Source organism: Geotrypetes seraphini, chromosome 10 (assembly GCF_902459505.1).
Source record: "Geotrypetes seraphini chromosome 10, aGeoSer1.1, whole genome shotgun sequence".
NCBI classification, from domain to species: domain Eukaryota; kingdom Metazoa; phylum Chordata; class Amphibia; order Gymnophiona; family Dermophiidae; genus Geotrypetes; species Geotrypetes seraphini.
Window position 1 is genome coordinate 20,102,073 of NC_047093.1, and position 15,753 is coordinate 20,117,825.

A 15,753-nucleotide genomic window follows, 5' to 3' on the forward strand; every position below is an offset into this window, starting at 1 on the left:
ACATGAAAGACCTGCAAATTTATTCTTAATTTGAAGTGCATGGATTGAAAAACTACAACAAAAACATTAAGGAGGAGCTGAAAGGCATCACAGCTAAACTCTGGATTGCACATTTGTGCCCACAATAGAATTCCAGTACTTCCACATATGCATTCACATTTAACTCTGATTGTTGCTCAATGGTTCCCAAATACAGGTACCAAGAATAACATTCAAAGTGCAAGAACAGCATTATGCCGGTACAATTTTGGTGCCTAATATACAGCTCTGCTAACGCAGATAGGTGCTTTCCAATGCTTTTGACTTGCAATATTTGTATACTATTTGGTTAATGCACAGGCAAAAACATTTTTACCCTTTATGCTAGCTTTTAGGCTTAGTGCAGGGTCCTAACACCAGGTTTACTACATGTTCCCTTTGATTGTAAGCCCTCGGGAAGGGGTAAAATGCGGATCTAAAACCGCACGTCCTTAAAAATCTGAGGTCCGTGCATTGATAAGTCCGTCTTTTAGCTTATTCCACCGCTTTCCCTGCATGCTCAGCTCAGGCCCCCGGCTCTGCCTTCCTTAATGGCTATGGAGGGAAGAGGCACACCGTGGCTTTTGCTAATTAGCCCGATCGTCCCTTCCTCCATATTTCTCCCTCCGCACTGATTCCGAGAGCCTCCGCGATATGACCTCACGGATCTGAACTACACATCCTTAAAAATCTGAGGTCCACGCCACTTTTAGTCTCTGGCTCTGACAGACCTCTATGCCATTTTAGTCACTGATGGATCCTAATGCTTTTCCCTCCCTATGCTGAGACTAAAAGTGGCACAGACCTCAGAGCAAAAGTTTTGCCGCTAGTCTCAACATAGGGCGGGAAGAGCATTAGGATCCATCAGAGCTAAATTGTCATAGAGGTCTGTCAGAGCCAGAAACTACAAGAGGCACGGAGATCCGCGAGGTCCGTGTTTTACCCCTTCCCTAAGCCCTCTAAGGACAGGAAAATACCTACAATGTACGGTACCTGAGCTACATTCCTCAAAAAGAGGCGTGAGCAAAATCCGTCCCTTGCCCTAATTAGGAAGTTTCCAACAGGCCACTCGGTCAAAACTAGTGAACTATCTTTGGCCAAATATCCTGGAGCTAACGGCGCAACAGGCACATCTTTAGAAAAGCAATGCACGCTCCTCGAAAGAAAAGTCTGGCGCAATTTCCCTGATTTCGCAGCCTTTGGGTTGCCTCGTGCCAGAAACGCGGCTAAACGTTCCAGTCGCGTGCAGCGCGGCGCGAGATCCTGTGAGAGCGCAGTTCTTCCGCCTCGGCCGCCAGCGACCGGGAGGGCGGGTCCTGGCGCAGAGAGGCCAGGCGGGTGTCCTGTTTCGGGAAGCTGGCGAGCGGACGGCTCGGGCTTCTCCCGGCTCCATGCGCTGGGGGGGGAGGTGATGATGGAAAAAGAAGCGGAAACGCTGCTGCAGGAAGCCAAGGAGAGCATCGAGGCGGCGCGGAACTACGGGCGCGAGCTGCGGCAGCGGCTCCAGGGGCTGCAGCAGGCGCGCGGGCAGGTCAGTGGCGGCGGAGGCAGGGCCGGGGCACGCGCCGCGCCCGGGAGTTCCAGGCAATCTGGAGCGGGCGGGTCGGGGTGCTGGGACGCGCGCGCGCGCGCTGCAGTCGGTGGGGGGGATGTTTCTTGTCACGAGCTCTTTAGTCAGCGCGTCCGTTGCCCCCCCCCCCCCCCCACATAAGTTTTGGGTTAAGCAGGTATTCGCTGACAGGACGGAAGAGCGCGGAGTGGTTGCTTGCGTGGAAGGCTTTTTAGGGGGAACCTCAAAATGCCCTGTTCGCCTGTTTTAGGACTCGCTTTCTTCCGTATTTGGTCTTGTTTTCTTTTTGTGTGTGTGCGTGGCGGGATTAAAGGGGTGCAAGAGCCAATGCCCTCTTGTAAAGTGCTCGGGTTTTTTTCTGACTGTATCCACACACACACGCACTTCACGGAGGAGAAGCTCTCGGAAACTAATGAATGAACCTACTCAGAATGGTGGAAGAGTTCAATTAGCCGGTGTCCAAACTGCCTAAAAGAATTTGAAAGTGTTGCCCTCCCAGAACAGCGATTTCTAGATCTACACTGCTCAGTATCATAGTAGATGACGGCAGATAAAGACCCGAATGGTCCATCCAGTCTGCCCAACCTGATTCAATTTAAATTTTTTTTTTTTTTTTTTCTTCTTAGCTATTTCTGGGCGAGAATCCAAAGCTTTACCCGGTACTATGCTTGGGTTCCAACTGCCGAAATCTCTGTTAAGACTTACTCCAGCCCATCTACACCCTCCCAGCCATTGAAGCCCTCCCCTGCCCATCCTCCACCAAACGGCCATACACAGACACAGACCGTGCAAGTCTGCCCAGTAACTGGCCTAGTTCAATATTTAATATTATTTTCTGATACATTGGCATGCACTGGAGACCCAATAATTACTTATCTCATGGGATATTTCTTGTGGATATTCTGAAAACCTTATTTATTTAAACATTTATATCCCACATATTCAAGATCTCTGCATGCGCTGAAGACCCATTAATTACTTAACTCATGGGCTATTTCTTGTGGATATTCTGAAAACCTTATTTATTTAAACATTTATATCCCACATATTCAAGATCTCTGCATGCGCTGAAGACCCAATAATTACTTATCTCATGGGATATTTCTTGTGGATATTCTGAAAATCTTATTTATTTAAACATTTATATCCCACATATTCAAGATCTCTGCATGCGCTGAAGACCCAAATAATTACTTATCTCATGGGATATTTCTTGTGGATATTCTGAAAACCTTATTTATTTAAACATTTATATCCCACATATTCAAGATCTCTGCATGCGCTGAAGACCCAATAATTACTTATCTCATGGGATATTTATTATGGATATTCTGAAAACCTTATTTATTTAAACATTTATATCCCACATATTCAAGATCTCTGCATGCGCTGAAGATCCAATAATTACTTATCTCATGGGATATTTCTTGTGGATATTCTGAAAACCTTATTTATTTAAACATTTATATCCCACATATTCAAGATCTCTGCATGCGCTGAAGACCCAATAATTACTTATCTCATGGGATATTTCTTGCGGATATTCTGAAAACCTTATTTATTTAAACATTTATATCCCACATATTCAAGATCTCTGCTTGCGCTGAAGACCCAAATAATTACTTATCTTATGGGATATTTCTTGCGGATATTCTGAAAACCTTATTTATTTAAACATTTATATCCCACATATTCAAGATCTCTGCATGCGCTGAAGACCCAATAATTACTTATCTCATGGGATATTTCTTGTGGATATTCTGAAAACCTTATTTATTTAAACATTTATATCCCACATATTCAAGATCTCTGCATGCGCTGAAGACCCAATAATTACTTATCTCATGGGATATTTCTTGTGGATATTCTGAAAACCTTATTTATTTAAACATTTATATCCCACATATTCAAGATCTCTGCTTGCGCTGAAGACCCAAATAATTACTTATCTCATGGGATATTTCTTGTGGATATTCTGAAAACCTTATTTATTTAAACATTTATATCCCACATATTCAAGATCTCTGCATGCGCTGAAGACCCAATAATTACTTATCTCATGGGATATTTCTTGTGGATATTCTGAAAACCTTATTTATTTAAACATTTATATCCCACATATTCAAGATCTCTGCATGCGCTGAAGACCCAATAATTACTTATCTCATGGGATATTTCTTGTGGATATTCTGAAAGCCTTATTTATTTAAACATTTATATCCCACATATTCAAGATCTCTGCTTGCGCTGAAGACCCAAATAATTACTTATCTTATGGGATATTTCTTGTGGATATTCTGAAAACCTTATTTATTTAAACATTTATATCCCACATATTCAAGATCTCTGCATGCGCTGAAGACCCAATAATTACTTATCTCATGGGATATTTCTTGTGGATATTCTGAAAATCTTATTTATTTAAACATTTATATCCCACATATTCAAGATCTCTGCATGCGCTGAAGACCCAATAATTACTTATCTCATGGGATATTTATTGTGGATATTCTGAAAACCTTATTTATTTAAACATTTATATCCCACATATTCAAGATCTCTGCTTGCGCTGAAGACCCAAATAATTACTTATCTTATGGGATATTTCTTGTGGATATTCTGAAAACCTTATTTATTTAAACATTTATATCCCACATATTCAAGATCTCTGCATGCGCTGAAGACCCAATAATTACTTATCTCATGGGATATTTCTTGTGGATATTCTGAAAACCTTATTTATTTAAACATTTATATCCCACATATTCAAGATCTCTGCGGGTTCCAAAGTCGCAATTATAGTTTAAAACTCTCCAAGCCCACCATGACATGATAATAACACACAACATAATTCCTGTAACCTAAAATATTTATCATACAACTCATATAAAACACATACAATTGACTGGGAAGTGAGTAGAATGGGTTGGGGGAACCCCTGTGTTCTAGAATCGCTGCTTTTCATGCTCTGAATTGAAAGAGAGCAAAAAGTTGGTGTATGTCAAGAGGATGGATAGGTGAATCAGAACACTCCCTTGCCCTTGAAGTCATGTATAAGAATCGGTGAATGCCAAGACTGTACATGCCTTCAGCCCAAGGAGGAATGGACCTCATTGAGATCATACAGATAGCACTATTATCATAGTCTCTAGGCCTGCTTAACAGCTTCAATACTTTTTGTACATTTATATCTGCCGAAGTAAAAGAAAATGTTCATAATCTATCTTTAAATCTTAACCAAATATTCCAGTATGATTGTTGCAGTTTTCTGGGTCTTGCCGTGTCTGGATAGATAGAACCTGGGTAGATGCCCATCTACCCAGATGTGATGAGACCTGAAAAACTGCAATAGTCATGAAGTCGGCCACGGATGCCTAAGAGAACAAGTATTCCAACAAGCAGAAGGATGGATGCTAGGGTGCATAGGAAGAGGTATGGCCAGTAGGAAAAAGGAGGTATTGATGCCCCTGTATAAGACGCCGGTGAGACCTCATTTGGAATATTGTGTACAATTCTGGAGGACGCACCTTCAAAAATATATAAAAAGGATGGAGTCGGTCCAGAGGAAGGCTACTAAAATGGTGCGTGGTCTTCATCATAAGGCATATGGGGACAGACTTAAAGTTCTCAATATGTATACGTACTTTGGAGGAAAGGCAGGAGAGGGGAGATATTGTAGAGACATTTAAATATCTACGTGATGTAAATGCGCATGAATCGAGTCTCATTTGACAGGAAGCTCTGGAATGAGAGGGCATAGGATGAAGTTAAGAGGTGATAGGCTCAGGAGTAATCTAAGGAAATACTTTTTACAGAAAGGGTGGTAGATGCGTGGAACAGTCTCCCAGAAGAGATGGTGGAAACGGAGACTGTGTCTGAATCCAAGAAAGTGTGGGATAGGCATATGGGATCTCTTAGAGAGAGGAAGAGATAATGGTTACTGCAGATGGGGAGACTGGAAGGGCCATTTGGCCTTTATCTGCCATCATGTTTCTAATTTTCTATCTATTAGCAGCTTTGTGCCAGAAAAGTGTGGGATCACGACCCAAAGATAAAATAATAGAAAACAAAGAGATTGTGATCACCTAGAACAGGGGTGTCCAATGTCAGTCCTCGAGGGCCGCAATCCAGTCGGGTTTTCAGGATTTCCCCAATGAATATGCATGAGATCTATTTGCATGCACTGCTTTCATTGTATGCTAATAGATCTCATGCATATTCATTGGGGCAATCCTGAAAACCCGACTGGATTGCGGCCCTCGAGGACCGACATTGGACACCCCTGACCTAGAATGTCATATTCCAACTAGGGCTGTCCCAAATATCCGTATTTGATTCAGTTCAGTCCTGAATAGGGCCCCGAATACATTATTCATATTCGGATGAATAGTGATTTAAGTTTGAATATGAATAATCCAGGTCCCTGTTGTGCCAAATCCTACTGAAATAGGATTCCTTAGTAAAGGGCTCCTTTTACTAAGGTGCGTTAGGGCCTTAATGCACGGAATTGCGCGCTTAGTTGCTGCGCGCATTAGACAATGCCAGCATTGAGCTGGCGTTATTCTAGAAGTGTATTGCGTGGTTTAGTGTGTGGTAATTTTGTGCTTGTGCTAAAAACGCTAGCGCACCTTAGTAAAAGGAGCCTTGGATCTTTGATTTCACATTGTTTCTTTTATTATTTATGTTAAAGCTCAGAGCCCACTATTCATATTTGCCAGAATAATAATTTTAATTATTCTTGTTCTGCTGAATAGTAAAATATGGTATTTGGTACAGTTCTAACCAACTAATAAAAAGCTTGATGGAAACAAAATGGGCATCATGATGAAGAAGAAAAGCACCAGAACAGCATTAATTATAAAGGTGTTGGCTGCAAATAATTAGGGAGAAGATCCTTAAATACCAAGAGATGCACTCAGAGACCAAGAAATGTAGCAGAAAACTACTGAAATGTTTCACAGTTTACGTGTGCTTGAAAATGATCTATGCGTGTTGCATCATTTGAACTCCAGAAGGAAGTTCTCTGTGGCACGATGCAAATACTACGGCAGTGTCGCGCAGGTTTTGTCGAGCTGCGGCACACTAAACATAGAGGCATCCGGAAGTGCGCAGATGTTGACACGATGACATTGCGTGCATGCGCGAAGACCCTTCAAATGGGTCCTGAGCCACTAGTAAGGGGGGGGTGCCGGAAGGGAAGACGCGCGGAGAGGCTGATTGCCTACAGGATGTGCCTCTCACCATGAGGCAGTCAGCCGGCGCTGGTGCCTCTCCTCCTCCCCCCCCCCACAGCGTCTCGGGGCACACCTGAAATCTCAGGAGGCATACAGTTTGCGATACGCTGTACGGCAGCACGTTCTCCAAGCCCCAGCAGCCAGTGGCGTAGTGCAGGGGTGGGGGGTGGTCAACGGACACGGTAGGGGCGCTGGCACATGTCCTCTTTTCTGCCCCCTGCTCCTTTGTGACCCCCCCCCCTGCTGCGCATGTGCACCTCTTCCCTCCCCTCGTACCTCTTTAATTTTCCCCACTTGAGTCGCATTACGAACTTCCTGCCTACGTCGGTGTCGCCTCTCTCTGACATCGCTTGCCAACACCATGCGGGATTGCCAACACCATGCACGGCAGCAAGTTCACGATGTTGCTCCCACCTGGAAAATTAAAAAGGTTCGGTGGAAGGGAAATACCATTGCTCAGTAGTAAGACCGGCACTGTATATTTCAGTGCTGTAATCATACTACTTTCAAAACAAAAGATATCAAAGCAAATGTATATGAAGATGGAAAGGAAAAAGCCTCAGAAAAATAAAGGCCAGTACCATTATCTTCAGAGCTCCAGCTTTCAATCACAGGCAAAAAAAAACCCCGCCATATTTATAGACAAAATTTAGGGCTCCTTTTACAAAGATGCACTATCGTTTTTAGCCGAAAAACTACCGCCCTAATGCACCTTTGTAAAAGGAGCCCTTAGTGTGTTGTCAACTGGAAAAAAAAAAAAGAAAACCAAAAAACCTTCAACAGCATGTCATTTGAACAGATTTCTTGATAAAGTAAAAAGAAAAAAAAAAATAGTTGAAAACTTGTCGTAATAGTGAACTCTTCTTCACTCTCAACGAAGGCCAGTGTTTCACAGGTCTGCATCGGGGAAGTTTGGGCCATAATATTTGAACAGATAACTTTCTTCATTTTACTCTCAGCATTTCCTTCCCCCCTCTCTCTCCTACATTAAATGTTGACTTATGCTACTTTATTTAATATTTTTTTTTTTTTGGGGGGGGGGGAGGTTGCCCTTTTATCAAAGCTTAGTGTGCTAAAGGATGTTTACAAAATTGTGGAAAAAAAAAATCCTAGGTATGAATGAAGGCTTAAGGCATCGTAACCCATAAGAGGTTAAGTTCCAATTGAGTTTGAAGTCTGAATAAAGGGAAACAAAGCTAAGATGTTCTGACCTCCAACTTTCTCCAGTCGTATTAAAATTTCTGTACAACTATTTCTACTGACCTCTCCCCTCATAAACCACAAACACACATGGTGGAAGTGAAACATTTCAGGCAATTAGAGGCCCTTCTAACAAAGCTTGGCATACACTAGTGGAATTAGCACGTGCTAATTGCCAAGATGCCCATTCTATACCCATCTGCTGCTTCTCCCCCGACATATGATCTAGTCCAGTGTTTCTCAACTTGGTCCTGGAGTACCCCCCCTTGCCCGTCGGGTTTTCAGGATATCCACAATGAATAGGCATAAACTTGATTTGCATACACTGCCTCTATTCCAGGGATCTCAAAGTCCCTCCTTGAGGACCCCCAATCCAGTTGGGTTTTCAGGATTTCCCCAGTGAATATGCTTTGAAAGCAGTGCATGCAAATAGATCTCATGCATATTCATTGGGGAAATCCTGAAAACCCGACTGGATTGCGGCCCTCAAGGTGGGACTTTGAGACACCTGCTCTATTCTATGCAAATTTCTTTCATGCATATTCATTGTGGATATTCTGAAAACCCGACGGGCAAGAGGACCGAATTGAGAAACACTGATCTAATCTAGCCAGGGGCCATAATTATTTTGGAGCCCGATACAGCTGTACCCAGAGTCCAGACACTGGGTGCTGCTGGGGTGCACTGATAGATCCAGGGGCCAGTGAATGGGTTGTTCTGGTATCCCCGCAGCCTCAATATACTGGCGTGCTTCCTAATGTCATTGTAGAAATTGTGTTCTCTTCCTCGAGGGCCGCAATCCAGTCGGGTTTTCAGGATTTCCTCAATGAATATGCATGAGATCTATTTGCATGCACTTCTTTCATTGTATGCTAATAAATCTCATGCATATTCATTGGGGAAATCCTGAAAACCCAACTGGACTGCAGCCCTCGAGGAGGGACTTTGACACCCCTGCTTTAAAGGTTTATTTTAGCACATCCACAGACAAGAACAGCCGCTGGACTGCTACTTTAATTTCCTGTGTGGCTTTTTCTGTAGTGCATGGTTTAAGGAAGTTTAATAAGGCATTAACAGATATGGTCTCTGTTCTCTGAATTTCAAAGGTCCATATACTTAGCATGGAGAGAGGTACTCTGGAGTAGAGAATGACATGGTGTTGAGGGAGATCCTTTTAAGTTTTCTCGTCCACTTCCTTTAAGGGCCTTGAAGATCGGAGATTGAGGCTTAAATTTAGCCATGTATTGTACTGGTAGCCAGGAAAGTTTTTGCAGAAATGGTGTGTTGTAACCATGTGGCTTGCAGCCTTCTCTCCATCATCTTGCAACATTCTAAAGTAATCATTCTAGTCTATTTTTTTTATTGAGCCCATAGGCTGACTTAAGTGGCTTATAACACACAAAAAAATACATTGTTATGACAAATGAAATGCAATAATTAAGAGAGACCATCATAAAAAAATCAAAATGGTTCAAGTAGCAGCTCCTAGGCCAAAGGGGCCTCCTCTTCTTTTTAAAGGAATCTGACATCCCATTTCAGGCACTTAACGCCCCCTTTTGCAAAAGCGGTGTTTAGCGCCGGCTGGCACGCTGAATGTTCTGCACTGCTCCCGATGCTCACAGGAGTTCCTATGAGCGTCGGGATCAGTGCAGAGTATTCAGCGCGCCAGCCTGCGCTAAAAACCGCTTCCGCGGTTTTGTAAAAAGGGGTGTGGGGGGAGTAAATTAGTTCCATTGACCACTTCTAGGTTTCAGACATGGTTCTGAATGTTAAGACAGAGGTTTGCTTAAAGAAAATACATTCTTTCATGTATTTATTTATTTAAAAATGTATATACCGCATAATCACTATGCGGTTTACAAAATTCCATGCATAGTTGTTTTCTGATTCCTCACCTTACTCAATGTTACACAAGGTGATGACCAATCTTTGCTGGGTTTTTTTCCTTTTAACATTTCTTACTCGTGTTCACAGCTCACCGTGTCTACCTCTCACATTCTCTTCAACATAACCTTCCCATAGGACCCCTGAGGAAGGAGTGTTTTCCAAAACAAGCACCGTGTTGGGTCCTGTGTACTCACACAAGAGAACCATTTGTTTGGAATGCTACATTGCATTTTCTTCAATAAATAAGACACTTTTTTTTTTTTTTTTTTAACCTTGCATATCATTTCTGCAGTTTTTCTCCTTGTTTTTTTGGTCGTTTCTCTTTTACTGCAGATTTGGTTGGACTGTTTTTTTTGTTGTGTTTACTGTATAAAGGGCTCCTTTTACAAAGCCGCGCTAGGGCCTTAACGCGCGGAATAGCGCATGCTAAATTGCCCCGTGCGCTAGCCGCTATCAACTCCTTTTGAGCAGGCAGTAGATTTCTGGCTAGCGCATGCGATAAAACCACTAGCGCGGCTTTGCAAAAGGAACCCAAAATGTGCAATAGAATAACTTGGTTACTTAAGGTTGGTGAAGTAATTTATAGCTTTGTTTTTGTTGGACTAAATACAGTTGTGACTGGAGCTTGCTGTGTAATTTCCATGTCAGTCTGCTTAGCTAGAAATAAATTAAGTCATTTGTCTGCTTTGATTTTTTGTTTTTAATTGCATGTACACAGTTTAATCTGTTTAGATCCCAAGAAATAATGATTGACAAGCAAGTGGCAAAATAATTACCCTTTTTTTCTTGGATTATCATTTGCAGCTTGTGTGTTTGTCTTTATTTCTGTGGGCAAGGTTTATTAACCTGTTTTAATGCATTGTTTCATGTTTAATAGTTTCTTCATATACTTCCTATTACAGAATGATACGGTGGCTGTTACCCGCGGCTAGCCGCGGGTAACCCGCCAAAACGGTGGGGAAAAAAACTGTGTTCACTGTGGCTATGGGGACAAGGCCATTCACCGCCCTGTGGAGCAATGAATGGCCTTGTCCCCGCAGTTAAGGGAGGCAGCACGCGGTCACCTATCGCGCTCCCTTTCTCCTTACTGCCGCCGAGTCTAAACATCTCCCTACTACTTCCCTGCCCCTCACCTTAGTGGCCGCGATTTCTAAACTGCCTTCTTACAGCAACCAGAGCGAAGCTGTGTGTGGCTACCATAAAGGTAATCTCTGACGCAACCAGAAGTTGCATCAGAGACGACCTTTCCGGCAGCAATATGCAACTTCAACACTCCGGCTGCTGTAAGAAGGCAGTTTAGAAATCGCCGGCCACAAAGGTAAAGGGCAGGGAGGTTTGTCGGCACAGTTGTCGGACCGGGCCTGTTGTCCGGGGGGTGGGGTGCATGGCGGAAGTGGCTAAGAGGTGTTCTCGCTGCGGGGGGGGGGTGAAAGTGCCACGAAGGTAAGGGGCAGAAAGGGAGGAAAGGTGGGGTGGAGAGGAGCAGACACTGAAGGGAAATGGGTAAAAAAGAGTGGGGAGGACGCTGAAAGGACATGGGGAAGACAGTGGGGAGAAGATGCTGAAGGGAAATGGAGAAGAGAGATTGGGAGAAGACGCTGAAGAGAAATGGGGAACAGAGAGGGGGGGAAGACGCTGAAGGGAAATGAAGAAGACGCTGAAGGGAAATGGGGAAGAGAGAGTGGGGAGAAGATGCTGAAGGGAAATGGGGAAGAAAGAGTGGGGAGAAGACGCTGAAGGGAAATGGGGAAGAAAGAGTGGGGAGAAGACGCTGAAGGGAAATGGGGAAGAGAGAGTGGGGAGAAGATGCTGAAGGGAAATGGGGAAGAAAGAATGGGGAGAAGACGCTGAAGGGAAATGGGGAAGAAAGAGTGGGGAGAAGACGCTGAAGGGAAATGGGGAAGAGAGAGTGGGGAGAAGATGCTAAAGGGAAATGGGGAAGAGAGAGTGGGGAGAAGACGCTGAAGGGAAATGGGGAAGAGAGAGTGGGGAGAAGATGATGGCAGGGAAGAAGACAGAGATGCCAGACTATGGGGGGAGCGGAGGGAAGAAGATGGGTGCCAGACCAATTTGGAGGGGTAGGAGAAAGGGAGAGGCACAGTAACAGAGCAAATGGAAGATGCAGAGAGAATAGAGACAACCAGACAACAAAGGTAGAAAAAAAATTATATTTCTTTTTTTTTTCTTGCTTTAGGATAAAAATTTATAAACAAAGCCCTGCTAGCTGAACATCTTTCTCTAGTTCAGCAGCCAGAATTTTGATTTATAAGGAAGGAATAAGCTAAATATTGCAGTACTGAGGCTTGTATGGATGCTGCGGGAACAGGGCTGTGAAGGAGATAGCAGTGACGGTGACGGGGCGGTGAAGGAGATGGCGGTGACAGTGACGGGGCGGTGAAGGAAATGGCGGTGATGGGGTGGTGACGGGGATGGTGGGTTGGGGCCGGGGCAGTGACGGGGACAGATTTTTTCCCCGTGTCATTCTCTACTTCCTATCATATATATCTAGGTGGTTTACTCTAACCCCACATACCAGCAGTCGCATCTTAATCAGTATATCATGGCTTGATTCTTGGTTGACCTCGTGACCACAGCCCTGGGATGGGAGGGGGGTTGGGTTGGGATGACCTGTTCTTCTTGATCTTGTATATTGTGCTGTTGTTTTGGTTACAAGCTTTGTTTCTTTATTGCTGCTTTTGCAGTGTTCTCTTGCTTGTATTTTATTGAAACTGTATTAACTATGATTACAAAAAAAAAAAAATATTAATGGAATAAAAAAGATTAAAAGCTGCTATGTAAAATTGGGGACTTCACAGACTGTACTTAACTAACATGAAACAAAGAGGAAAAGAGGGGAAAAGGGAGGGAGAGGCGAAAACACAATATTTAAGGGCAATTTTATCATCCTCAGGTGAAATAATTGTTGTCAAGTATTGAAAGCATCTTTGAATAGGAATGTTTTAAGTCTGGATTTGAATTTCATGTGGGACAATTCTTGTCTAAGGTCCGGGGAGCATTGCGTTCCAAAGTGAAGGCCTGAAAAGATCGATGTGCGAGTTGTATCATAAACTATTTCGCGGATGGAGGGGATTGCTAATAAATTCTCGGTATTTGATCTAAGCGTTCTTGATGAAGTATATGGGGGTAAGGAATTTGTCGATGGAAGCTGGAGTGTTTGTGAGTTTAGCTTTAAAGGTGAGAAGAAGAATTTTATAGGTTATGCGATGTTGGATGGGCAGCCATTGAGCTTCGCGGAGTAAGGGAGTTGTTACATGGTGGAATTTTGTTTTAGCGTTATGAATGAGTTTTCCTTCTTTTAAATACAGTCTTTATCAATTTCAGTGGGAACCGACTACTTACTAATAATTTATGTTGGAATGCAATAGCGCAGGTTAGTAAGTTTGCTCCTGTGTCTCTCAGTGGATTAGTGGTGCTGATTTAGCTCATGCCAAATCTTCTGTTCATGCCAGAGTTTCTTGATCTGAAGAAGGGCATCTCTGTGGTCTTGACACGTTAGGTGCTTCTTGGTTCTATAATAGGCAGAGAGTTCAACCTGCCTTAAAGGATTAGGTGGCTTTGTTACTCCTAGGAGATAATGGATTGGTGGGTGTTTTTATTGGATCAACCTAAATTACTAAGAATGATCAGAAATGTAAACAAGGATTCACTTTCTCGCCTCTGGGGAGTTAGGTGACGTTTCCCTTACTTTAAAGGTATGTTTACTTCCTGTCTTAAGTTCATAAAATAAAGTGGCATGAAAACCATGTACTGACTTGGTGAAGGGTGTGTCAATTGGTGGTGGTTTTTGCTTTTCACTGCCACCTCATCAACCTGGAATTTTGTTGTTGTTGTATGCTTCCTTCAGCCCAATTTCGGTGGAAGGTGAAGGCCAGGGCTTGTTCAAATCTCTCTGGGGGGGTTTTGTTTTTTTGGTTTTTTTTTTTTAAAGAGCATTACCCTGGTTGCAAATATCTGAAGGTAAGCTGATAAACAGATATCACCTAGAACTTTAAAACTTTCCTGTATTATGACCAGCGTTTGCCAAAAATAAGATTTTTTTGTTTGTTTCCTTATACACTGGAGGCTAGCTCATGAACTTTATGCACAGCAGCTGTCGAGGGGCTACGCTGTTGCATTTTACGACTCCTACTTTTACTTCCCCTTTTCTAACTCTATATAGAGTTACTTGCAATCCAAGGTTTTACTGTATATATCTTTATTATTATTATTATTATGACATTGTACCATGTTTATGTGTTTTTGCATTTGATGTATTCTGTATGTATTTTACTTTTGTAAACCATCTTGAAATTTGACTAGGCGGTATAACAAATTTTAATAAAAAAGTTGACTTGAAATTTGAAGTTAACATATTTATATAACCTCACAAATATGTTAACTTCAAGTTTCAAGTCAAGTTTTATTAAAATTTGTTATACAGCCTAATCAAATTTCAAGATGGTTTACAAAAGTAAAATATATACAGAATACATCAAATGCAAAAACACATAAACATGGTACAATGTCATAATAATAATAATAATAAAGATATATACAGTAAAACCTTGGATTGCAAGTAACTTGGTTTGCAAGTGTTTTGCAAGACAAGCAAAACATTTTATTAAATTTTAACTTGATATACAAGCAATGTCTTGCAATACGAGTACATACAGTATATACACATCCCAACTGAGCCGATGGTTCTTCTCTCTCTGATGCTGCAGGAGTGTAGTGACTGTTCTAAATGAGCGAGGTCTTGGAAAGTACGTATAGTATTTTCTATTAAAGTTTTTGGTTTGGTTTCCATTATTTCTTATGCTTTGATATGCGAGTGTTTTGGATTACAAGCATGCTTCTGGAACTAATTATGCTCGTAAACCAAGGTTTTACTGAATTCTGTATTAAAGTTTTTGGGTTGTGGAGCAAATCATCTGAGTTTCCATTATTTCCTATGGGGAAATTTGCTTTGTTAGACAAGTGCTTTGAATTATAAGCATGCTTCTGGAATGAATTATGCTCGCAAATCAAGATTTCACTGTGTGTGTATATATTTATATACACTTCTCCCTCTCTATCTGCAGTTTCCGTATCTGCGTATTCGCTTATTCACAATTTTTTTTAATGCTGACTCCACCCCCAAAATTACATCATGACTAGTTCCTTTTCTTAATCAGAGAGCAATTAAAGAAAGAAACAGTGCCTTTTGGAGGGCTCACCTGACAGCAATAAGTGCATTATCTCCTCCGCCAGCCTCTCTCAATCTCACAGCACAGAACTGAAGAAGACAGCGCAGGAAACGCAAGTTCCGAGCGCTTGGAAAACTGACGCGTCCTTCACGCAGGCCCCTGCCCTGCTCCCTCTCGTTGCGACACAGAGCGGAAGCAGAGCCTGCACGAAGCCCAGCCAGCCCAACCAGCGAGATCGAGAGAGAGAGCTGCCCACGTACCAGGTACCTTCAGTTGCAGAGTCTCTAGTTATTCGCGGTTTCAATAGCTAAAACGCTGGCCGTTACAAAAAACGGCAAATACCATATAAAAAGTTATTCGCAGTTTTTCCGTAATTGCGCCTATGGTCCGCCCGCATCCCCTGCGAATACGGAGGGAGAAGTAAAGGTAGACCTACAAGACAGAAACACAAGGGGAGAGGAAAGAATTACAATAAATACAGAGAAAAGGAGGGTGAAGGGAGGAACATAGAGAAGGGAAGACAGAATGACCAGCCGTCATAAAAAAAAAAAGCAGGAAACGAGAAGCGATTAAAATGTCCTAAACAGGACGGTTATAGTCCAAAGGCATCTTTGAACAAAAATGTTTTAAAGCTGATCCTAAAGTTAGAGGTCTCCAT

The 15,753-nt window shown here is 42.6% G+C and overlaps 1 protein-coding gene across 1 annotated transcript in view; it reads left to right on the top strand.

The window, feature by feature from the left end:
* The first annotated feature begins 1,123 nt into the window (after positions 1-1,123).
* Positions 1,124-15,753, top strand: part of CRLF3 (cytokine receptor like factor 3) — a 60,972-nt gene continuing 46,342 nt past the window's right edge. Inside the window, exon 1 of the mRNA XM_033959818.1 lies at positions 1,124-1,549. Coding sequence (XP_033815709.1) covers positions 1,430-1,549 — 120 coding nt within the window. The 5' untranslated portion in view covers positions 1,124-1,429. The remainder of the gene's footprint in view (positions 1,550-15,753) is intronic.